Source organism: Gekko japonicus, unplaced genomic scaffold (genome assembly GCF_001447785.1).
Source record: "Gekko japonicus isolate JY-2015 unplaced genomic scaffold, Gekko_japonicus_V1.1 scaffold228, whole genome shotgun sequence".
Classification (NCBI taxonomy): Eukaryota; Metazoa; Chordata; class Lepidosauria; order Squamata; family Gekkonidae; genus Gekko; species Gekko japonicus.
In genome coordinates this window covers 708,961-734,151 of record NW_015163609.1, presented here as the reverse complement: position 1 = coordinate 734,151, position 25,191 = coordinate 708,961, and the positions used below count along the sequence as shown (strand labels likewise).

Sequence of the window (25,191 nt, the reverse complement as noted above, 5' to 3'; positions counted from 1 at the left end):
GCATTTCTGTAAGATTGAGTTATTAGTACTTACCTCACTGAGATAGCAAGATGGCAGGGTGTAAAACCTAACCTGTGAACTCAGACTTCCATGCCATAAAGGTAGCATTATGTTCCTCAGCCAAGGCCAACACTGACTGTTTTAGATGCCAGGGTCAGCATCCCAGCAACCACAATGTGCTTAATACATCTCTTAGACAGACATGGAGAATACTTCTGTCTGATCTTTATGATGCTTCTGAATTGACTTAAAAGCTCAGACGCCTATAAGTGATTCTTGTTAGTATCTGGAGGAACTGTGGCTTAACCACCACCACCACCAAATAAGTTGGGTTTTTATTTTACGTGGTGACCTCACCGATATATCGAGGCAATGAGATTCAAAATTAGTTTTTGTCTTAACTGGGAAGTCTGTGCTGGATTAGATCCCTTTGTGCTGTAATGACACCACTGTAATGACATTAGTGTTTCCCAAGATACATTAAAAAACATTTGTGGGGTGGGGATGGGGAAGGTTAATTATGAGTGGACAAGGACTGTTAACCAGGGGTGAGTGGCGATGTTCACATGGCCCAGGAGCAAGCTGAGCTGGGCAGCATGACAAAGGCCACTCAGCTTTCACCCAGCCAGTGGCAGAAGTAGCAAGTAATGAGTTAGCCTCTGCTTCTTCTTGTTGCTAGCAACGCTGTTGGGTCTGAGCCGACTGGCCCCCACGGCACTACCAGCGCTGCAGAGGCTTAGTTTCATTCGCTCTTAGTCAACAGCAGTTTTCAAGGGCACTGGGAAATTTCCTGGCACGTTAAAGGGACAACCCACCACTGGAGTCAACTAATGAGAAGTAAATCTGTTAGCTCATTTCTCCCAGACTTTGTGATCTAGCCCACAATGTCTTTGGAACTCTATAAAATACCAAAGGTGGATCTTCAACTGGTGCATATCAGCACAACTGCAGCAAACTGTGTCACCTGCCAGAGGTGAGGATTTAGTCCTTAAAGGCCTTTTTAAACAAAGCCACCACTAGCTCCCACCCTAAACACTGCAGACTCTTGTGCTATGCACTTCTTTTCATCTCTTGTCTATCGATCATTTACAAGCACAGAGAAGTATTTAATACACAGACTGGAAAACAGATTTCTCATTATAAGCAAACATGAGATGTCAACTCTTCTCAACGTGGAGTGAGTTCAGAAGAATGTATGGCTGCTTTGTAACTGATCTGCACAGTTAGGACTTAAGGACATGACAGGGCGAAAAGTCAATGCCAAAATAACCCAGGAGTTCAGATCAGAAGGAGGGAAAACTCAAAACTGCTGAGAAAAGGAAGAGAAAGAGAAAGGTGAAGGTGTGGAGGGAGAACAGACAGGTGCAGAAATGGGCTTCTTCACCATAGCCTGGAAAGAACAGGGGGTGAAACATATCAGAGAATAGACATTCACTTTGATTCAAAAGGCCATGAGAAGAATAGAGTGTAATGACTACACATGCTGGACCCACCAGAGGGGTATGATAAAAAGTTCAGATGTTGGGGGCGATAGGGAAAGAACAGTCTGTGTGACCTTGTGAAATGTATGTGACTAGTTCAGTTACACAAAGCTGAAATATTATGGTGCACACAGAGCAAGTAGTCCCATGTCTTAGATTTACTACTATCTTATAGATTTCACAGTGGGGCAAGAGAATCCTTTTCGGGCCCTCTAAGCCATCCATCTTTGTTTTTCATCCTGTGTTTGATAGAATTTGCCCTTTCTCAGTAAAGAAATGTACACTTAAGAAACTAATGTAGGAAAAATGCAATCCTAAATTAGCAGAGGCTGGCACCAGTTGTGGAAAGCTGCCAGTCACAGATGAATGCCCAGCTGGCAGGAAGAGCAAGGTGGGGGGCTAGCACTGTGGTAATCATCACACCCTCTTCTAGAACAACAAGGCGAGATTCCCGCCATAGCAACAAAGAGCACAGACTCATGGGAAGAAGGAAGGAGGAATGCTCAGTAGTTAGTGTGGTGCTGGTTCAAAGGATGGAGAGGCTGGTTACCTTTGTTGCGATTTTCAGGGACTCCTGGTTTTTTACCTGTTCAGACAAAGAGAGAAAGGGTGGAGCACTGAGCACACGGTTCTCGACATCGATGGCCCTGCTGGTGTGGGGAAGGGGGGCTCAGTGCTCTCTTGGGCAGGCTGCCAGACATGGGATGAAAACTCTGTATGACGCAGCTGCCATCTGGGCTGGAGAATTTCAGCATTCCTCTCTAGTTAATGTCGCTGCCAATTCCCACTTTCCAGCTCTTGGCCCTCACTCTGCTGTAACAGAGGATTTGAATGAATAGAACTATGTTCTTAGAACTGAAGTGTAGAGGAGGGCCCAAGATGAATTTTAGTTCTGTTCCCAGTACTGCCACAAATGCCACATGTATTGGGGGATCACTCTTTGAGACTCAGTTGCCAAGCAGAGGTTCTAATCTAGAACTTCTCAAAGTCTGCCATAGTGAGCCTCCCTGAATAAAAATAGTTAAAAAAGAATATCTGGATCACGCCAATACTCTGGAACTTCTTTGTTACTTGCAGCTCCAGGCTGCTTCAGCTACACTCCAAATGAGAAATCAAGTAATATTGTAGAAGAGCAGGTCAACATTCTTCCTCAAACTGTTTTCATCACCTTATGGAGTTCTAGATGTTACTTTGAGAGTTACACATTGAATCAACCTGTCTGTACAGGGCAGTTCGTGAACAGTGCAAAAAGAAGGAAGCAATTAAATGCAGGTTCACTTTTATCACATACGGCAGGACAGCCAGTATGCTATAAATTCTCGGCAATCAGAGACAACTGTCTTCTCCCATGAAGGAGCCCTGGGACATTTAACATGAATTTAGCATGGAGATTTCTGCCTTTTAGGTTGCCTTTTACTTGGGATGAATTAACCTGCTGCAACTACTACTCCTGGTTCTGTACTCACCAGTCAGTAATGTTAATTAATCCTTCATTGACCATGAATTCGGTAAACAAGGGAAAAAATCCTCCCACTCATTAACTTCCCTGTTTGCAAATATGGGAGGATGACAAAAAGTGTGATGGGGCAATGAATTTGCAGTGAGTGATAGTGAGTATGCAGTCCTTCATATACCCTTGTGCATAAATTCCATGAGATTTACACATGCAACTGCATAGGACTGCACTTGGGAGTGAGGCCCAGTCTACAGTCCCAGCATAATATGGTAAAATCTTGAGATCTGACTGTACCAGTTCAGGTTGCAGTAGAGGGTGACATTTTCAAATGTTCCCTTAATGTAAACAAACAACAACAAAAAAACCCAGTACATAATGGATAAAATGTTATCTATTTCCTGATGTTCTAGCTTTCTACTTGCAGGGTATTTTATGCAGGAGGACATTCAAACTGCTAAGATGTAATTGCTTGAAGTTCAGCAACACCAGTGTACAGAAGAGGTCCACACTACATGGATGCCAAAAATAACAGGCATGGCTCTAATCTCATTAATTGTAGACTGTTCTACAGGTATGGTTATTCCTTGAAAACAAGAAGGGGTAACTTGATTCTGCAGAGCTTCTGTGCAGAAAGGAACCCACATATACCTTGAATTATGGCTATTATTTTTTCCATCACGAAAGAACAGAGGTTTGTTAAGCAAATAGCAACTGCAGTTATTTCAATATCTTCTTAATTTTGCAGTTTAAAAAATAGGAAGAAGTGATTGGCTGTCTCTCATATACCCCCTCTGACTTCCTAACCCCAGGTGTCCCCACCCCCACCCCAAATTTGAGAGATATTAATTTTAGCTCTGGTCAACAAAAAGAAATATTCCCTGGAGAGACAAGATTGACTCCATTCAGCTACTGGGGAAACAATATAATCACCTTTCCCTTCAAGTGCCCCTTTAATGCCTTTGACAAATTCTGTCCATTAGCATCATTTCAACTGAGCTGGAGATCCCATCATCTGGTCATTTTCACTTATCCTCATTTGTTTTACCAGATGGATTTTAAAGTGCAGATGCCTCTTCTGTGAACTGGGTAAGGCTTTGCTTTTGTAAACCACATACCAAGGTTCTCTTTTCTCTCTCAGTGGAAAGTGAGAAAGGACTCCAAAGAAGTTTCCTTATTCGGAAACTAAAGCTACTGCTTGAAACTCAGCATGAATTGGACTCATATGACTCCAGAGCCAATATAGTCTGATGCATACTGCTGGATTGGCCTGGGCTCAAGTTGGATGCTTGGCCAAAAAACCCCACTCTGGTTGTATTTAGCATTGTCAAATCACTGTTGCTCAGGCAAATTATTCTAAATTGTGAGCTTATTATTCTACAAAATGAGAATAAGAGTGACATATCATAGGGTTCTTGTGATGAATATGAGGAAAACTGTGAAGCATTTCGTACACTTAAAGTCCTGCAGATATTATTACTTACTACTGTTTTTCGTAACAGCATGATTTTAATGGGCCTTCTACATCGGGGCTTACTGGGAGAAAGAGCTGTATTCTCTCAGAGGCCACCTCTCTCTTTCAAACTGTTCAAGGATGATGGTTGAACAAAGGCATCCCACAATGCTCTTCTACTCAACTTTAGGTAATTAGACTCCATATTTTCAAATTAAAATAGTTGTTTTAAAAATAAACAGGAGCAGGAGAGACATGTGCTTGATGCTGAAGTTCTTGGGTCAAGGGGCTTTGTGGAGGAACTGGATCATTTTAATCATGGGTCAGCTTCCCTTTAGAGGTTCCACAGCTGTAAGAAGAACCTGCTGGATTGGACCAAGGTTCCATGTACGCCAACATCCCGTTTCCAACAGTGACCAATCAGATGCCTCTGGGAAGCCCACAAGCAGGATGTGAAGGCCTCCCCACATTGTTTGTATACAGCATCTGGTATCCAGAGGCTGCTGATAGGTTTTTCCTCCATGTACTGGTCTAAAACTTTGTTTAAAAGTTACCTGTGCCTGTAGAAGGTGGCTCAATTAAGTAAATCTACATATTGTTTCTAAAAACAACCTATAGGCACTGATCTCCGAGGAATCTTGCTACTCCTCCTCCTTTTTGCACCTTATTGAGCTGCGGTTGAACAAGCATTAGAAAAACCTCTCTAGTCTCCTTTGTCTGAAAACCTGTATTGGCCACATATTGATCTCCCAGCATTCAGCACTGAACTTCCAACATCTCCTAAGTCCCTCAAATTTCAGTTTTGTCAAGTCACACTGGGGGAGGGGCATGTGCTCTGCTTCAGCAACAAAGTATTAATGCACTTATAGATACCTCCAAAGATGCTTCCCTTTGAAAGCCTGTTTCCTGTGTCTTCTTACCTTTCTTGATCTTCTTCTCCTCATCTCCTTCCCCTGCTCCCAGAAGAGTGAAAATTATTCCAGTTTGTGAGTTGATACCCACAGCTGTGACCAACATTCGACCAGAGCCTTCCATCACATGAGTACCTGGTAAAAAGAGGCAGCAGATAGGGGAACTGGAATTAAAAATGGCCAGATAAAAGTATAATCCATTCTAAAGAGAAGTCAAGGTCAAAAACATGCTGGTTCAGATAGTAACTGGGATAAAAATATCTATTTTGAGAGCACCAATTTAAACTGATTCCATTAAAGCTTTCCAGAGCTCCACATGGGAACAAAGCATGCATGAAGCTCCTGTGTGTGCAGACTTCCTAACTCATTTCAATGGAGGTGAAAGAACCACACATACAAAGGAGTATGTGTGCTGAGTTTTCCCTTCCGTTAAAATGAATAGGAAGTTCTTGCAGATACGGTAAAAGTAAAGGTTTCCCTTTCTCGAAAGCCAGTCGAATCCGACTCTAGGGGACGGTGCTCATCTCAGTTTCCAAGCCGAAGAGCCAGTGCTGTCCGAAGACGTTTCCGTGGTGATGTGGCTGGCAAGACTAAACGCCGAGGTGCACGTAATGCCATTTCCTTCCCATTGAAGTGGTACCTATTTATCTACTTGCAATTTCTTGCTTTAAAATTGCTAGATTGGCAGGAGCTGGGGCCAGAGATGGGAGCTTACTCTGTCACGCGGCGCTCAGGTCTCGAACTGCCAAGCTATCAACCTTCCAGTCTGCAGCTCAGCGTCTTACCTCTGAGCCACAGCAGCTTCCTGCAGATATGGGCTATTTCTAAAATGAAACATGCATTCCCACAAAAGATTCCTGGATAAAGCCAATTAAGTTACTGAACCCCTGCATTCACCTTCAACAGACCGACCGCCCCCAACAAGTCAAGGATCAGAAAAGTCATTAAGTATTTTTTGGATTGCCTCTTTACCTTTATACACTGGAATACATCACCACCTGCTCACTGAGACTGAGACAGGTGGAGGGAGCTTGCTTTGCTAATACTCCAGAGTGTATGAGGAACAGTCTCTCTGCTTGCTGACACAGCACTTCCTTTCTCAACATAACAGAGAAGTCTAGATACTCCTGAAACACTGCAAAACATCATCTCTACCACTGAAGCACCTTCTTGCCACCAGGGCATGCATGGGCCAGGTGGGTAAAACAAGTATATCTTCACAAAAATAGGCTTGGAGTTGAATGACTGGTTTCTCAGGGCTCACAGTTGACAACTACATTTGGCTTACCAGAAAGCAGCATGGGGTCTTTATCTAAAGACTTCTTCACATGATCTGATTCCCCAGTCAGAGAGCTCTCATCAATTTTCAGATCATTGCCTTGGATCAGGATCCCATCCGTAGGCAACAAGTCACCTGTAAGAAAGAAAATGAACAGTTCACCTGAGTTTTTGGGCATTCTTCATCAAATGGAAAACTCATCCACTTGAAGTCTGCAACATACACAAGTGAAAGGAGATTCTGGCAATTCCAAGGGAGTTCAAAATTGTAAGCACATTTTGCTGATTTTGAGGCAGACAATCAGGCTAATGAGAATAAAGGAAAATGTAATGTAAAAAACTCTCCTTTTTCAAACATATTTTTGAATCTCAAATACTACTAGATTGACAAGTGTTCACCTTGCTGGGTTTTTCACAGTGCAAAGTTTGGTAAAATTGCTCCCCACCCAATAGACTTTCTCAATGCTGTCCAGTCCAACCAACATTTTCCCCGCTGCCATCCCTGTTCAATCTATTTGCTACAATTCATCACACCAGTTAAGTTCTCTGCTTCTTTGAATTACTCAACTGTTACTTTCTAAGTTCATGTTATTTGCCCATAAAATCCTCCCACTCAGTTATCTTCCACCTCCTACATCATGTCAAACAAAACCACTTGTGCTATTCTCTCATACCTACAACATCCTACACCAGCTACTTTCATTCTTAGAAGTGAGGAATTAAAGAGAGGTTTGCATTACCAATGCAGACCATTCATATTGCATGGAGGCAAAAACAGAAGCAGGGCAGGTATGCCAGCATTTTTAAGCTTCTCAGTTTTTAAATACAGTGCCACCTGTGGAAAAGGAGAAACCATTAGGTCAGGCATGATTGTCCACTTACCATACTTGATCTGAGCAATGTCCCCCACAACAATCTCAGCCACAGGGATTTGGATGACTTGCCCTTTGCGGATGACAGTGAACTTCTGCTCCTGTTCAATGCGGCTTTGGAGGCCCCGGAATTGCTTCTCTTTGCTCCAGTCATTGAAGGCTGTAACCAGCACCACAATGATGACTGAGAAGAGGATGGCTGCTCCCTCAATCCAGCCAGCCTGGGCCTCACCCTCATCTTCTGCTCCACCTGTTGGTTGCCCGCACTCTGCAATGGGATGTGAGGAGTTTCTTTTTCAATAGTAATTTCATTTTCATTGCACCATCTGTCTTTTGGTGCTTGAAACATTTCATGAAATGCAGTCAAATAGCATTATTATTGTAGGCAAGTATGTAATATTTGTTATATTCCCATCATTATGACAGGGAGGAGGAAGATGAAAAGGAAGCCACAAAGCTCTGTAGACTATCAATAAAGAGCAAGGAAGGAACATGGCTAGTTTTAGGAATGAAAGTTTCCTTCTGTTATTATCCCATGTTTTGAATAAGCAATGATTACCACTGAATGTTGTAAAAGTTCTTCTGAAATGAAGCCCTTTAAAATTATCCCAATGTGTGCAAAAACATATATTCTTTTTCATATTTATATTTTAATTTTTTTGTTTTTATATTGTAGAAAGCATAATTGTGCTCTACTGAAACATAAATACAAAACAGCAAAAATATTTTAGGTACATAAGGAGTGGTTTTCTTGCTTTCTTGTTGTATGGAAGTGCAATTATTTTTTGTGTGTGTGACACAAGAGTGTAACAACCAGTCCAGTAAGACTCCCCCCCCAAGCTTCCTTTTACTGTGCACATTTTTAAATGCAACCCCAGAAGAACCTTAGATTTCAGTATAATGAGTTCTGTTCCATTACATGTCTGTTTATATAGAACTCCAAAATCTGGGGAGAAATTTGGCGGAGGAGGATTTCAAAAGCATCTCCAGATATTTTTGTAGTGAGCTCTATTAAGGACAGTAAGGGCATGCTGCATCAGAAAGCCAGAGTGCACGAAGGGGAATGGGAGGATTCCCCCGATATATTAATAAATATTATGTTTTTAATTTACTTAGTACCTATTATAATATTTTATAAAGCACCAGTCAAGCCTGGTGGAAACTGTCAACATGTGCAGAGTGCATGATTGAAAAGAGTTCATCCATGGAATGGAGAGAATGCTCATGAGGAATGTGTTCACAAGAAGTCAGAATGTGTCTATGGCACTGACAGAGGGAATTTAAGAAGTTGCACTCATTTTTTCCTGGCAATCTGGCTCTATAATTTACTTTAACTCAGCAGTTCTAAGGCACTTTTTTCTAAAAGAATCAGCACTGTTTTTTCCCCTGAAAAATAAAATACTTACAGCCGTTTAGAAAAACTGTTCCACTCTGCAGATGGTTTGGAAACCTGCCGTGTTTGTGCTACCTGTTGGTTAGAACCAGGCAAACAGAAGGAACCTGCCTCTCCAGACTCCTCTCTTATAAAAGTATATATAGTAATTCAATTAGGAAGATTTTGTCTAATGGGTTGTATCCAGACTAAACCGGCAATTCGCATTAATCCCCCCTTCTTGCTGTACCACCCCCATGTTATTCCCCAGGATCTCCTATTCCCCAGGGGCAGCATTTCATCAAGATCAGTGGGAAGCGGTAGTGTGTCTAATGGGTTGTATCCAGACTAAACCGGCAATTCGCATTAATCCCCCCTTCTTGCTGTACCACCCCCACGTTGTTCCCCAGGATCTCCTATTCCCCAGGGGCAGCATTTCATCAAGATCAGTGGGAAGCGGTGGGGGGGGGGACACCACATAAAAGCTTATTTTACAAAATTTATATGTTGCCTTTCTGCCCTCATAAGGGCCACCGAGGCAGCTAACAAATTACAACATAAGTAATAAAAAGTACATCTTAAGAACCATGAAAACCAATAACAGTCATTAAAACAATTAAAACCAGGCCTCAAATACATACGAAAAACAAAAAAAAAAACAATTAAAACTTTGGGCAGGAAGGAGGGATATGTCCCACAGATGGAAATTTTAGTGTGGATCCAACTCAATGCTTATATCTTTCCTGCCTTGGTGAGGAAAAGGACATTCATCCCAAAAAAGAAGAACAGCACTGGCCTATGTAAACATTTGCCATGGGACCAGGAATGGACAGCACTAAAAACTGGAAAGAAATTCCAGTCTCATCCATAGAGTCTGAGCACCTTTGGGAGATGTAATACAGAAGTCCTTTCCCCACTCTTTTGAGAGATAGTGGAGCATACATTGATACACTACATATTTACATTAATAACACCTGATTTGTCACACCCATATAGATGAACTAGGATTGCCAGGTCCCCTCCTCCGGTGGAGGGATTTGGGGGGCATTCTGGGACATCCCTGATGTGATGATGTCACCCAGAGGTGTTGCGTGGGGATAATCTGGTTTAAGGGCAAAACCAGCTAAAAACCACAGAGTTTTGTCATTAAACCAGAGCACTAGTAAGGACAGTAAGGGCATGCTGCATCAGAAAGCCAGAGTGCACGAAGGGGAATGGGAGGATTCCCCCGATATATTAATAAATATTATGTTTTTAATTTACTTAGTACCTATTATAATATTTTATAAAGCACCAGTCAAGCCTGGTGGAAACTGTCAACATGTGCAGAGTGCATGATTGAAAAGAGTTCATCCATGGAATGGAGAGAATGCTCATGAGGAATGTGTTCACAAGAAGTCAGAATGTGTCTATGGCACTGACAGAGGGAATTTAAGAAGTTGCACTCATTTTTTCCTGGCAATCTGGCTCTATAATTTACTTTAACTCAGCAGTTCTAAGGCACTTTTTTCTAAAAGAATCAGCACTGGTTTTTCCCCTGAAAAATAAAATACTTACAGCCGTTTAGAAAAACTGTTCCACTCTGCAGATGGTTTGGAAACCTGCCGTGTTTGTGCTACCTGTTGGTTAGAACCAGGCAAACAGAAGGAACCTGCCTCTCCAGACTCCTCTCTTATAAAAGTATATATAGTAATTCAATTAGGAAGATTTTGTCTAATGGGTTGTATCCAGACTAAACCGGCAATTCGCATTAATCCCCCCTTCTTGCTGTACCACCCCCACGTTGTTCCCCAGGATCTCCTATTCCCCAGGGGCAGCATTTCATCAAGATCAGTGGGAAGCGGTGGGGGGGGGGACACCACATAAAAGCTTATTTTACAAAATTTATATGTTGCCTTTCTGCCCTCATAAGGGCCACCGAGGCAGCTAACAAATTACAACATAAGTAATAAAAAGTACATCTTAAGAACCATGAAAACCAATAACAGTCATTAAAACAATTAAAACCAGGCCTCAAATACATACGAAAAACAAAAAAAAAAACAATTAAAACTTTGGGCAGGAAGGAGGGATATGTCCCACAGATGGAAATTTTAGTGTGGATCCAACTCAATGCTTATATCTTTCCTGCCTTGGTGAGGAAAAGGACATTCATCCCAAAAAATTATTTTACAAAATTTATATGTTGCCTTTCGGCCCTCATAAGGGCCACTGTGGCAGCTAACAAATTACAACATAAGAAATAAAAAGTACATCTTAAGAACCATTAAAACCAATAACTATCATTAAAACAATTAAAACCAAACCTCAAATACATACGAAAAACAAAAAAACAATTAAAACTTTGGGCAGGAAGGAGGGATATGTCCCACAGATGAAAATTTTAGTGTGGATCCAACCCAATGCTTATATCTTCCCTGCCTTGGTGAAGAAAAGGACATTCATCCCAAAAAAGAGGAAGAACAGCACTGGCCTATGTAAACATTTGCCATGGGACCAGGACGGGACAGCACTAAGAACTGGAAAGAAATTCCAGTCTCATCCATAGAATCTGAGCACCTTTGGGAGATGTAATACAGAAGTCCTTTCCCCACTCTTTTGAGAGATAGTGGAGCATACATTGATACACTACATATTTACATTAATAACACCTGATTTGTCACACCCATATAGATGAACTAGGATTGCCAGGTCCCCTCCTCCGGTGGAGGGATTTGGGGGGAATTCTGGGACATCCCTGATGTGATGATGTCACCCAGAGGTGTTGCGTGGGGATAATCTGGTTTAAGGGCAAAACCAGCTAAAAACCACAGAGTTTTGTCATTAAACCAGAGCATCCTGACATGATGATGTCACTTCCAGGTGATGTCATCATGTTGGGGAAGTCATGCGGGGATGTTTGGGGGTGGGGTTTCCACACCGGCCAGCTGGCTGGAGGTGGGGAGAAACCCTGAAAACCGGGTGAACCCCTGCCCTGACAAACCCATGGTGAACTGTGTCTTGGTCTTCAACAAGTTTATTGAGACCCCACAACCGACTCAAGCAGCGCGCCGAATCGCCGAGGCACCAGGAACAACAGCCCATTCACCGCCGGGAAAAATGAAGCCAGCCAGATCAGGAAGACATCTGCCTCCACCTGGGTGCCGGTAGGCTGCCCCTTCCCCAGAAACAGTGTGTGGCCCTAGTTAGGGTTAACAAGTGATTAGCACCCCCTCTGTAAACCGCCCAGAGACCCCTACGGGGGTTAGGGCAGTATATCAAGCTGAATAAATAAATAAATAAATATAAAATAAGTGTATTAGGACCCCACTAGCATCACAACCACCATTTTTTGGTTTGCCACTTTTTTTAAAAAAGAGAAAGACAAGAAGTACAATGTAATCCTAGGCAAACTTAACCCAGACTAATTCCATTTACATCAATGAATTTAGACCAGAATAATTGGTTTAGGATTACTCAATTCAGATATCATGCAAAACCATGGCCTAGTTAAGCTATCTATGCCTAGTGTGATCATCTGAATGTGGGCCATTCCACTCACTGTGGCCAGCTAGGGTCTGTCAAATCAGAACCTGATACCATGGTTTTAAATTGGTTTATTGATCCGTTAAGTCTTAATGATGGTTTCATGTTACTTATGAATATGGACATCCTGGTTTAATCCTGGCATGCTCTCTGGTGCTGTCCTTGCTGCAATGTAGGCTGGGATACCAGTTTGGTATCGATGGGGAAGGCATGAAAACAGTAAAGGTGATAAAACCAGTATTTGTTGAAACAAATTATAATTTCAGTTGAGACAGATTCAGGTGGGTAGCCATGCTGGTCTGAAGCAGCAGAACAAAGTTTGAGTCCAGTGGCACCTTTAAGACCAGCAAAGTTTTATTGAAGTTATAAGCTTTCATGTGCATGTACACTTCTTCAGATACACTGAAATGGAAGTTACTAGTCCATACATATAGGTAAGAGTGAGCAGCAAATTAGCATACAACATAATGAAGGATGTTTAAGAGATTCAAGGACCAAACAGGAATAACAAGCTTAGTTTATATGGTTACCATTTGTTTGTTTAATTTTTTTTTTTGGGGGGGAAGTGAAGGAAATAAATAAATCAAAATTGGAAATTGATTCCACAATTAAAAAAGGAACATCTGCCCATCAATCTCCAATTCTGATATATTTATTTCCTTCACTATGTTACCCCCTGGAATTAAAATCTTAAAGGTGCCACTGGACTCAAACTTTGTTCTATAATTTCAATTGCCATCTATAAATTTAACCCTGGTTTCACAAACAAACCACAGTTAAAATAAAGAGCTGCATTAAGTCTGAACTGAGAGGAGGTTCCTAAATACAATAGAGCTGCTGTACTTCTAATGGCTGTGAATATGAGGGAATTTCAGAAAGTTGAAACTTTTATGGACTCATTTAAAAGAAGAAGCGGCAGTTATGATACAACACCAAACCATGGCCAGACACTATCGGAATGAGACTTGCGTTTATACTCAACATAAGTAGAGCCCTCCTGGATCAGACCGGTGGTCCATGTAGTCCAGCATCCTGTTTCATACAATGGCCAACTAGTTGCTCCGGAGGGCCAACAAACAGGTTATAGGAGCCAAGGCCTTTGCTTGATGCTGCCTCCTAGCACTGGTCTTCAGAAGTTTGATGCCTCTGTATATGGAGGCTCCCTTTAATCACCACGGATACTAGTCATTCATGGACCTACCCTCCATGAGTCTGTTTAACCCCCTTTTAAAGCTGTCTGTGCTCATGGCCATCACTACATCCACTGACAGTGAATTCCACAATATAATCAGTCACTGAGAAAAGGAGTATCTTCTTTTGTTCTTCCTGAAGCTATTGCCCATCAGCTTCCCTCAGCACCCCTGAGGTCTAGTATTATGCGCCAGGGTGAAAAGGTTCTCTAATGCCCCCTCTAAGCTGTGGAGTCTTGTGAGCAAAAATTCTACTTTGTGAGCTACTGGCATTAAAGTTGTGAGCGAGCGATTTGGCTATGGCCTAAATGAGTTTGCTCTGGAGCCATCCTTCCTGAGCTAAGACACAGAACTGTGAGCTGGAGGCCAAATAACTGTGAGCCAGCTCACACTAACTCAGCTTGGAGGGAACACTGCCACACCCACACTCTCTCTACCCCATGCATGGTTTTATAAACCTTTCTCATGTCTATCACTTTGTTCCCCCTCCTCAACTTAAAAGTTCCAGACGCTTCAGCCTGTCCTTATCCAGCTACATTATGCACTCTCCCTCATTTGCTCTCCAATTCAGTTACATAGTTATCATAGCTTGCCATTACAGCTGAATGGCAAACTATGGCATTACCCGGCATTGCAACCATTGAGTGAGGAACAGGCAAGCATAAACCAGCATCAACTAGAAGGTTGAGAAGAACCAATACATTATCAAGTCCAATCACTTCCAGTCAACTCTGGCTCTGCTTTCCCCTCCTCCCTAAGGATGCCTGCCAGTGCTCATCCTGGCTTACTTTGAGAAAGCAGGCAAAATCATTATTGTTTAAATAAGCTTTTAGTATCTCTGAAGACTGGGATATTTAGCTGGTTTATTCTTATTTATTGGCTTTGGGGTTGCTACAACTTATGTCAGCAACTCTTGTGTGTGTTATATAGGGCGAGGGCAAAACTCCTAAAAGGCCACTTGTCTAGTGACAATTCCTTCCCAGGCCCGACAGAGCAAATGGCAATGAACCGCACCTACAGCCGTATTTTAATTCTTGATTGCAGTGCACTAGTGTGGAATCTAGTACTGAACACAGAGCTCGCCATCCTGAATTTCAGCTTTAGGGCAGCCAAAATAGGATTAAAAATGTGTACTCCATGCCTGACAGCTTTGAAGCCAGAGGGGAGACTAAGCAGAACTTTCAATGCTCAAAGAGTGAGATTCAAGGCTTTACATAAGTCACACTGTAGTCCCAAACAGACTTGCATCCTTCTAAATCCACTGAAAACAATGGGTTTAGGAGAGTGCAATTGTGATTAGGACTGCGTTGTCACTGTTTCTTCCCATCCCTAATGGAATATACAAAATGATGATCTATGGAGGTCTCATACATAATGCAGCTTTTCTTGGATCAGAGGGTCACCTTAGCACAGACGTTTGGCTTTGTTTTAAATGCAAAGTATATTTAGTCCTAGCTATGTCTTATGTACAAGTAAACCTATGCCCCAAGCAATGTTCCCTCTAAGCTGTGGAGTCTTGTGAGCAAAAATTCTACTTTGTGAGCTACTGGCATTAAAGTTGTGAGCGAGCGATTTGGCTACTGCATAAATGAGTTTGCTCTGGAGCCATCCTTCCTGAGCTAAGACAAAAATGTGTGAGCCGGAGGCTAAAAAACTGTGAGCTAGCTCACACTAACTCAGCTTAGAGGGAACATTGGCCCCAAGTCCATATCACTAACAGCCTTATTCCATCTGCAGCAGCCTCTTATGCCTCAGGAGAAAGAGAAAAACGTGTGAGAACATAAACCCATGATCTTTTTAGGATACCTGAATCATGGTTAGGGAAACAAACACAAGAGTCTTAAGGATCCTTTTAGATGACATAGTTAATTGGCTTCAGCTGATTAAATAGAATTAATTTTGAGTGTGTTTATTATGCACAGGAGCTTTATTATAACTTCGGAGGTGTATATTCCAATTAGGGACATTAACAAATTTCATGACAACTCTGGTTTGGTTTGAAAATTCAATTAGTATAGTTGCTCTACACATGGGATGAATCTGTAGTTATCTTGTTTCTCAACTACATAAAAACTGGACAGAAATATTGCTATCAAGACAGACACCTAATTCTGTGTCATTTGTACAAAGTTTGTAAAGAACTGGCATGCCATGCAAAAATAATATAAAATAAGAGTAAATAGGAAATCTGCCAAAAGAAAAATATGCTTGACTGAAATGATCTTCCTGAACATCCATGAAAATGAAAAGAAATGGAAATGTACATGAGGTGTCTGGAGACCAAGTCCTATGAGGAATGGTTGAAGGAGCTGGGTATGTTTAGCCTGGAGAGGAGACAACTGAGAGGTGATATAACTATCTTCAAGTACTTGAAGGGCTGTCATATAGAGGATGGTGTGGAGTTGTTTTCTGTTGCCCTAGAAGGCCGGACCAGAACCAACGGGTTGAAATTAAATCAGAAGAGTTTTCAGCTAAGCATTAGGAAGAACTTCCTGACAGGGTGGTTCCTCAGTGGAACAGGCTTCCTCGGGAAGTGGTGGGCTCTCCTTCTTTGGATGTTTTCAAACAGAGGCTAGATGGCCATCTGACAGCAATGTGGATTCTGTGAACTTAGGCAGATCATGAGAGGGAGGGCAGGAAGGGTTGCCTCAGTGCTTAGTTCTTGTGGCCCTTTCTTACACGCTCAGGGAAATGCTGATTGCCACTTTGGGGTCAGGAAGCAATCCTGGAGGTTTTTTGTCATCTTCTGGGCGTGGAACAGTGATCACTGTGGGTGTGGAGGGGGAGGTATTTGTGAATTTCCTGCATTGTCCAGGGGGTTGGACTAGATGACCCTGGAGGTCCCTGCCAACTCTATGATTCTATGATATCTGCACACTCCTAATCCCTATTTCCTAAAAGCCTCAATAGGCAGCCACCAATTATGGTATCTGACATATGACTTCGAATCTCTTACAGAATAAAGAGACAAGTTAGGAACTAAAGAAATACTGGAAAATGTATTGAAATAACACACATGTAGTCTAGTTTATACTTCCACAAAATGTTGTAGAGTGTTTTACTGCTGACCTGGTGGGGGTTTTTTTTTGGGGGGGAGGGAACCTGGACAGATCTTTACCAGAAAGAAACAGCATGCAAAATAAGAGAGAGAGAATACTTACAATATTCCAAACTGCAGCAATAATATCTTTCCAGACAATCAACTTCCCTTCATCTGCGAGTCTGATGAATGCTGCTAAAGGCTCAGTTTAAAGCTTCTGTAAAATGCCTATCTACACACCAGGTAAAACTGATGCAGTTATAGGCACACAGGCGGGAACCCACAAGGCCTTGCAGTGTGAATTTCCTTCTCACCCATTATTTCCTCTTTCCACTCCTTGAAAGCCCCCATAACTTCTCCCCCTTTCCTGCCTCCTCTCCTTCCCATCCACCAGCAAACCAACGTATCTTCTCCCCATCTTTCCGCCCCATTCTACCCCTGGCACCCTCTACCCAGGAAAATTATGGCCCATTTGCACAGTGCCGGTTACCAGGGCAGGCCCAGTTGCACAGTAGGAAACCTGCAAGGACTTGTGAAGACCACGATTTTCCCATCTCAACTTCTCCACACTATTTCTGCTTTCCCTCCACCTGGCAACCCCCATACCTGCAATCTTCTCTTTTTCCTTCCTTCCCACCCAACCACATTTTTAATCTGCTCCTCCGTCTTCAACTATATTTATTATATATTTACTTCATTTATAATCTACCTTTGTCCACAATGAGGAATCAAAGCATCTTACTTTATTCTCCTGTCTTCCATATTATCCTCAGAACAACCCTGACAGCAGGGGCAGACTGGGAATGAAAAAGGTGAGGAAAAGATCCCTCCCTCAGCTTGCCCTGGCCCTACCCCACCACCCAAAAGAGAGACGAAGAGGCAGACTGTCTGCCCCTGCCCCTTCCACCCAAAGGGGGATAGATGGAGAGACAAGGAAGCAGCCTGCCTAACCAACTGGCCAGATGCTGCTTCCTTCACTTTTCATGGGCTTGGCTGAGCTGATCCAGGCACTGCCCTTTGACTCACCTCATGTGAGGCTCAACTCAGTAGAGCCAGGCACTGCCATCTGCTTTGCATGGGGCCTGGCCTCTGTTACATGGGGTTCAGTTGAGCACTGTCTTGCTTTGGGCTCAGCTGGTCCAGGCATTGCCCTCTGTCTTGCCATGCCTCATGTGAGGCTTGGTCAGGTGCTGCCCTCTGCCTGACTTCATGCCAGGTTCTGCCACATGCCTTGCCTTGTGAGGAGCATGGCTGGGCTGGGTGTTGCCATCTGCCTTGTCTCACCTTGCATGGGGCTTGGTTGGGCCAGGTGTCTCCATCTGCCATCTGCCTCCCCTGTCTTGCCTCTTGCACAGGGCTCCTCACCTCCATATGGCTCGGTGCCATCTCTCCCGTCTTGCATGGAACTTGGGCAAGTAGGGCTTAGCCTTTCTGTCAGAGGGATGGCTGGCCCAGGTGTGTGGGGGGAGGCCATCAGTCCACCAGGAGGTTACAAATTTTGTTTGGTTCATGAACTGAAGAGCCACTATGAACTTCCACAAATTTTAAGGCACTTTGTGATGAACAGAAAGCAGGGATTTAAATAGCTCTGAGCCATCCAGAGCATTGTGGGGAAGAAGAGAGGGTTTTATACCCCGCCCCTCACTACCCAAAGGAGTCTTGGAACAGCTTACAATCACTTTCCCTTCTTCTCCACACAACAGATACCTTGTGAGGTAGGTGGGGCTGAGAAAGCTCTGAGACAGCTGTGACTGATCCAAGGTCACCCAGCTGGCTTCATGTAAAGGACTGGGGAATCAAACCTGGTTCTCCAGATTAGAGTCCTGCCGAGGAGGAGGAGGAGGAGGAGGATTTATACCCAACCCTTCACTCAGAGTGCCTCACGATCTCCTTCCATTCTTCTCCCCACAACAGACACCCTGTGAGGTAAGTGGAGCTGAGAGAACTCTGAGAGAAATGCTCACGAGAGGACAGCTCTGAGAGAAGTGACTGACCCAAGGTCACCCAGCTGGCTGTATGTGGAGGAGAGGGGAATCAAATACAGTAGAAGACATAGGCTACAGGATGATCTTGACAAGCTGGAAAACTGAGCTAAAACAAATAAAATGAATTTCAGCGGGGGATAAATGTAAAGTTCTGCATTTAGGTAGAAAAAAATCAAACACACAATTATAGCATGGGGAAAGTTGTCTTGGCAATAATATGTGCAAAAAGGTTAGGGTTAGTAGACCATACACTAAACATGAGTCAGCAGTGTGATGCAGTAGCTAAAAAGGCAAATGCCAATTTGGGCTGTATCAACAGCAGTATAGTGTTCAGATCACGCAAAGTGATGGTATTGCTTCACTTTGCTCTGGTTAGACCTCACCTAGAGTATTGTGTTCAGTTTTGGGCACCACAATTTAAGAAGGATATAGACAAGCTGGAACATGTCCAGAGGAGGGCACCGATGGTGAGAGGATAGTGCAGAGTTGTTTTTTGTTGCCCCAGAAGGCCAGACCAGAACCAATGGGTTGAAATCAAAAGAGTTTTCAGCTAAACATTACGAAGAACTTCCTGACAGTTAAGAGTGGTTCCTCAGTGCAACAAGCTTCCTCGGGAGGTGATGAGCTCTCCTTTTTTGGAGGTTTTCAAACAGAGGCTAGATGGCCATCTGACAGCAATGCTGATTCTGTGAACTTAGGCAGATCATGAGAAGGGAGGGCAGGAAGGGTTGCGTCAGTACTTAGGTCTTGTGGCCCTTTCTTACACACCCAGGGAAATGTTGATCGCCACTTTGGGGTCAGGAAGCAATGATTCTCCTGTTCTCCAGGCCAGTTTGGCCAGGGATCCTGGAGGGCTTTTGTTTTTGTCCCTCTTCTGGGGCATAGAGCAAGGGTTGCTGGGGGTGTCAGGGGGAGGTATTTGTGAATTTCCTGCATTTTGCAGGGGGTTGGAGTACATGACCCTGGAGGTCCCTTCCAACTTTGTGATTCTATGAAATAGGATTACACCTCTTATGATTCTATGGTGTGGGGCATCACATCTTCCTGTAAGCTGAAAGATGTGCAAATACTTTATTTGCTGGAAATCATATAACGGAACTTTAAAAAATATCATCTGTCACCAGCAGCCTTAAGTGATAACAGTCTACTCTACTACCTCAAGATTCTCCCTTCTCATTCTACTACATGTATAGACCAGGCTTGACAGAAAACTGATGAGGAGACATCTAGGCCAGAAAGCTCTTGCTATCAGCTCCTGAAGAGACTATCAATGGTCTGAAGCAATTTTGGCCATTCATTTTAAAAAATGCCCCCATTGAGCACCTTGACAAAAGGGAGTTAAGTACTCACACATAGTAAATCAATGCGGTTTACAGGTACATTTTGCCAGGTATATTTTTAACTATTTCAGTTGAGTAACTAAGACTGTTATGTGACTTGAGCAGAAGGGGACATCAGGAAGGTCTAGGGCCAGTTTTTACTTCTTGTGCATGAAATGTAACCATATATTCTGTACTTTCAAAAAGAATGAACAAAATCAGAATGGCGCAATTCGTACAAATTATGCAAAGCGAGAAAATTTGCATGAACTTTGTTCTTTGTATTATTTAATCTGTGACTCATTAAGGGGCAAAACTATGCAGAGCACTGGAAATCTGCCTTGTGATCATTTAAATCCTCCTCTACACTTCTATCGAGGACCAAGCTACACAATACGATATCTAGTGAGCTGAGTCTGGGGACCTGCTTTCCCTATTTTTCCCTACAGCCCAGTTGTGGGGTGCTACATTTTAAAAGACCAGTCAGGGGCCCAGTTCTGCTGGGGACCATGGCATGGAGGAAGAAGAGGTTCCCGCCTCTTCCCATGTCATTTCCTGAGCATAAACGCCCCCATGAGGAGTTACCTGAAGTTCTGAAACAAGGCAAATAACTCCCACCCGGGTCATTTCAGTCATTTCAGCTCAGAAAAATGAACAGGGGGAAGGTCCATCCTCCTCCCATGCCTTGTCCTGAGCAGGATTGGCCCCCTGCAGGCTTTCGAAATGTAGGTAGGGTCAGAAATCATATTATGCAGCTTGACCCTGCGATTCGACCAGGCATCGCCCCTTTTCCTAGCCATATAGGCTAGAAACATGGCTTCTAACACACACACAAATGCTGATGTTTTAATGGTTTGTAGTAGTTGTGATTTTGTACAGTAATATGGATTGTTAATTAATTGGAAACCACCTTGGAAATGTTTCATAAATTAAGAATGCCAGGGTGGTGTCGTCAGATTATGACCTGGAAGACCTGCTTTGCTGTAGAAGCTTATTGGGTGACCTCAGGCAAGTTACACATCCTCAGCCTAACCTACCTCACAAACAAGTTGTGAGGATAAAATGAAAGACAAGAGACCAACATAAACTGCTTTGGGCTCACATTGGGGAGAAAGGGTACAAAGGAAATAAATAACTAAGAGTGGAGCTATGAGATTCTCAGGACACTGGATTCTGTGTCCAATACTAAATTCTTTGTATTCACAGTACAGGATGCATACAGCTCTACAGGGCAGCCCGTGCAAAAAACTGCTATGGGAGAAGGTATTTTGCACTAACATTAATTAAATGCAAACAGAGGCATGTGGGTTAACTGGAGGTAGCACTCTTTCACTACCAGGATTTTAAATCTGGATTAAACTCTGGTTTAGGATCCCAATTTTTGGGTGTGTGTGTGGTGGGGATGCTTAACCCTTGCATCTGCAGTCATACACCACGAGTACTCATTTAATTACAATGCTCAGCAAAAGCAGGGAGAGAAGAGGAACGAGGCAAGTGTGCAAATCTGCAAAAAGCCAGGTTAATGCACACTTTTCTTAACTGTGGTTATATGTGATGCCTGAACACAATTTTGCTTGTGCCATGTAAAATCCCTTCCTACTTGAGAACTTTAAACAAGGGAGTGATTTGTGGGAACAATCTAGAGTTGCCAGAGCTTCTGTGCATTTAACAGCTGCTTGACATACAGACTCAACACAATAAAATATCCCCCTTCCCTAGAGATGTAAAATTTCCGGAAATTTTGAAGCTCGGTAAAAAACCCGGGTTTTTTCGGTAAAAAACGGAAATTTCCGGAAAAATTGAAAAAAATGCTACATTAGCATTTCTTTTGTCTTTTCTAGTTTGAAAGTCATTCTGTTAATTCAGGAACATAAAATATGACTATGGACATTTTTACTTGGCATGAAATTATCACAACTAGCATATTAAAAATATAGTGTATCCAAACAACTATTACAGAATACCCACCCACATGCAAAAACAAAACTGAAACTTTTTTATTTTCTTCTGACAATCGCACCTCCTAAAGGAAGAAATGCATCTTGTTCTTGTATTGGAGAGTTCAGTTTGTAACCTAGGACTTGCTTGTCCTCAATGCACAGAAATTACATCAATCTGATTATATATATATAAAAGAAATGATTTGGAAAATATCTGAACACCTGGTCTTAAAATATTTTATTCATCATGTTAAAATAAAACGTTCCATAATCAATTTTTTTCTTTTCTTTTCTTTTTTCAATTTTTCCGGGTTTTTTCCGGGCCTTCACATCTCTACCCTTCCCTGTATCTTTGTGCTAAGAAAACTTTCTTGTACCTCTTCTGCGTGCCATGCACCTGCTAAAGATATAACTGCCATGTCAGAAAGAGATGGCTAGAGCAAACCTAGGACTTAAAATCGTAATGTGTGAGGTGGCCATCATAAGCCTCTCTCTATTTTGAGGACTAGAAACATTTCTCAGTTTTTAAAAATAAAAACTGAATTTCTCAGTTAGCTCGCAAGCGGCGTTAAAACAGCCACAGGCACTCCCAGTGCCCAATCCTATTCTCTACCCTCTACATAATATTCTTACATGCATATCTGACATTTCCCTAATTCAATTTTAATGGCACAATCAGCTAATTCGTTAAGGAGGCTTTGAACCCTTTAGGGCTCAGAGATCTTTGGATATAAGGCACTAAATTAAGAAGTAATACTCACACTGGCACATTTTTGGTAATAAATTTAAAGAGCTGTCACGAATTGATGTTTCAATAGGAGACATTTAAGAGCGAGTTGATAAGCTACAGAGTGATAAGTCACAAAGCACAGATGGCATTTGTTCAAAAGTGCTGAAGAATCTCAAAAAGATGAAATTACAGAACTACTGAGTGTAGAAAATCAGCTTATGTGCCAGAGGTTTGGAAGACAGCTGAAGTGATGCCACATTGTGTGTGCATGTGTGTGAGAGATTTAAAGGCTGTAAAGTTGCTTGTGAAAGTGAACATAGTAACAGTGCAATCCTAGGAATGCTTTACTGGGAACAAGCCCTCCTGAATAGACCTGAGAAGTATTCTGAGGGGACCTACTTAAGATTACTCTCAGAGCAATCACTTCAGTGCCAGGGGGAAAATATGGTGAAAGCTAAAGCTGTCAGAAGTGGACTGTATAGTCCATCAACAAGATGACTTAATAGACTAGCCACAGTAAAAAAGGAGTTCCTGCATAGTCCCTCTGAAAGCACTTTGTCAGAACAGGATTCACAAAATGCCTTATAAAGCACCAAACCATGAAAAGCTCAGCCGCTGAACAGATTATAGGGCCAAAGAGGGGCAGGAGGCACAATTCAAGCTTCAGCTCACAACAGGATTTAGGACCCAAGATGGAGGTGGGGCAACATTCAACAAGATGGCAATTGTATGAGGACTCCTAAAATGTCCAGGCAGCCACTAAAGCTCACCACTCTCAGAAAAGCTACAAAGATAAGATCAAGCCAGAGGAAGATTTATTTATTTATTTATTCCAATTTATACCCCGCCCTCCCCGCCAAGGCAGGCTCAGAGCAGCTTAAATAGAGTAAATACATAAATAACAATTAAATTACCATAAAAACATCTAAAAGCAGTTCATTATAAAACAATGCAGTATCAAAGTGCTAGCAGATCACCAAGACAATGTAAGCAAAAGGGTTTAGGATACAAAGAAGAAGCCAACTTCAGGCAGACACAGAGACAATCATGAGAATTCTGTTGCTCGTCTCTCAGAAGATTTCTCTGTATTCCAGTTAGTACATTTGGCTACACTCTTTTGAGAGAGCAAGGCTTTCCAGGACAGTCTCTAGACATAAAGGACACTGTGGATGGGTCTTCTCCCCAATATACCACCTGTTAACCTATTTCCCAGTACTTTCTCATCATTGCTTCTTTCCAGCACATTGTTGTCTTCTTTACTCCCAATCATTTCCCCCCATGATAGTAGAAGAGAAAGCAGCATAATTCCTGTTACTAAGCAATTGGCAATAGAAAATAGGTGGACTAGGTGCTAGGAAGAAACAGTGTTAGGGTACTTTCCAGAGAGTGAATGCTACAGGGCAGGCACCTGGAACAAATGTCCTGTCTACCAATAAGTTGGAGTTTTCCTAGGAATGTCGGTGAATTCAAAGCAAGCTGGAACCTGGCCTAGAAACCAAAAATATTAAAGGCCCAGGAGTCTGACAATAAGTAATAGATTTATTCTAGAATAAATAGAACTATTTTTATATTTAAGCATCAATTTTAGAAAAGATATTAGAACAGTTTGTATTCAAGTACACTGTGCCTCTCTGATGTATCAGGATTCTTTCTAGACATTACCAAAAGGTAGACCAACCCTAAATGTTGGCTGTCCCAGTAAATAAGTGCTTTGGACACAGCACGGGACTACCCTGCAAGCAATAAGAACATAAGAGAAGCCAATGTTGGATCAGGCCAATGGTCCATCTAGTCCAACACTCTGTCACACAGTGGCCAAAAATACCAGGTGCCATCAGGAGGTCCAGCAGTGGGGCCAGGACACTGGAAGCCCTCCCACTGTTGCCCCCCCCACAAGCACCAAGAATACAGTGCATCACCTACCCCAGCCTGTGAGTTCCTATCTATACCTTGTGGCTAATAGTTCCCTCTTGAAGCTGTCCATGCTTATAGCCGCCACCACCTCCTGTGGCAGTGAATTCCATGTGTTAATCACTCTTTGGGTGAAGTAGTACTTCCTTTTATCTGTTCTAACCCGACCGCTCAGCAATTTCATGGAGTGCTAATGAGTTCTTGTATTGTGAGAAAGGGAGAAAAGTACTTCTTTCTCGACCTGCTCTATCCCATGCATAATCTTATAAACTTTGATCATGTCACCCCTCAGCCATCGTTTCTCCAAGCTAAAGAGCCTCAAGCGCTTTAACCTTTCTTCATAGGGAAAGTGTTCCAACCCTTTTATCATTCTAGCTGCCCTTTTCTGCACTTGTTCCAATGCTATAATATCCTTTTTGAGGTGTGGTGACTAGAACTGTACACAGTACTCCAAATGAGGACGTACCATTGATTTATACAGGGGCATTATGATACTGGCTGATTTGTTTTCAATTCCCTTTCTAATAATCCCCAGCATAGCGTTGGCCTTTTTTATTGCAGTCACACACTGTCTTGTGTGTGGTGACTAGAACTGTACACAGTACTCCAAATGAGGACGTACCATTGATTTATACAGGGGCATTATGATACTGGCTGATTTGTTTTCAATTCCCTTTCTAATAATCCCCAGCATAGCGTTGGCCTTTTTTATTGCAGTCACACACTGTCTT

At 42.5% G+C, this 25,191-nt stretch overlaps 1 protein-coding gene across 3 annotated transcripts in view; it reads right to left on the bottom strand.

Annotated features, from left to right (window-relative positions):
* Positions 1-25,191, bottom strand: part of ATP2B4 (ATPase, Ca++ transporting, plasma membrane 4) — a 197,239-nt gene that overhangs the window by 36,801 nt on the left and 135,247 nt on the right. For all 3 annotated transcript variants that reach the window (XM_015407325.1, XM_015407323.1, XM_015407324.1), the window contains exons 4-7: positions 7,459-7,716; positions 6,587-6,712; positions 5,308-5,433; positions 2,032-2,067 (exon numbers count right to left, since the gene is read on the bottom strand). In XM_015407325.1, coding sequence (XP_015262811.1) covers positions 2,032-2,067; positions 5,308-5,433; positions 6,587-6,712; positions 7,459-7,716 — 546 coding nt within the window. The remainder of the gene's footprint in view (positions 1-2,031; positions 2,068-5,307; positions 5,434-6,586; positions 6,713-7,458; positions 7,717-25,191) is intronic.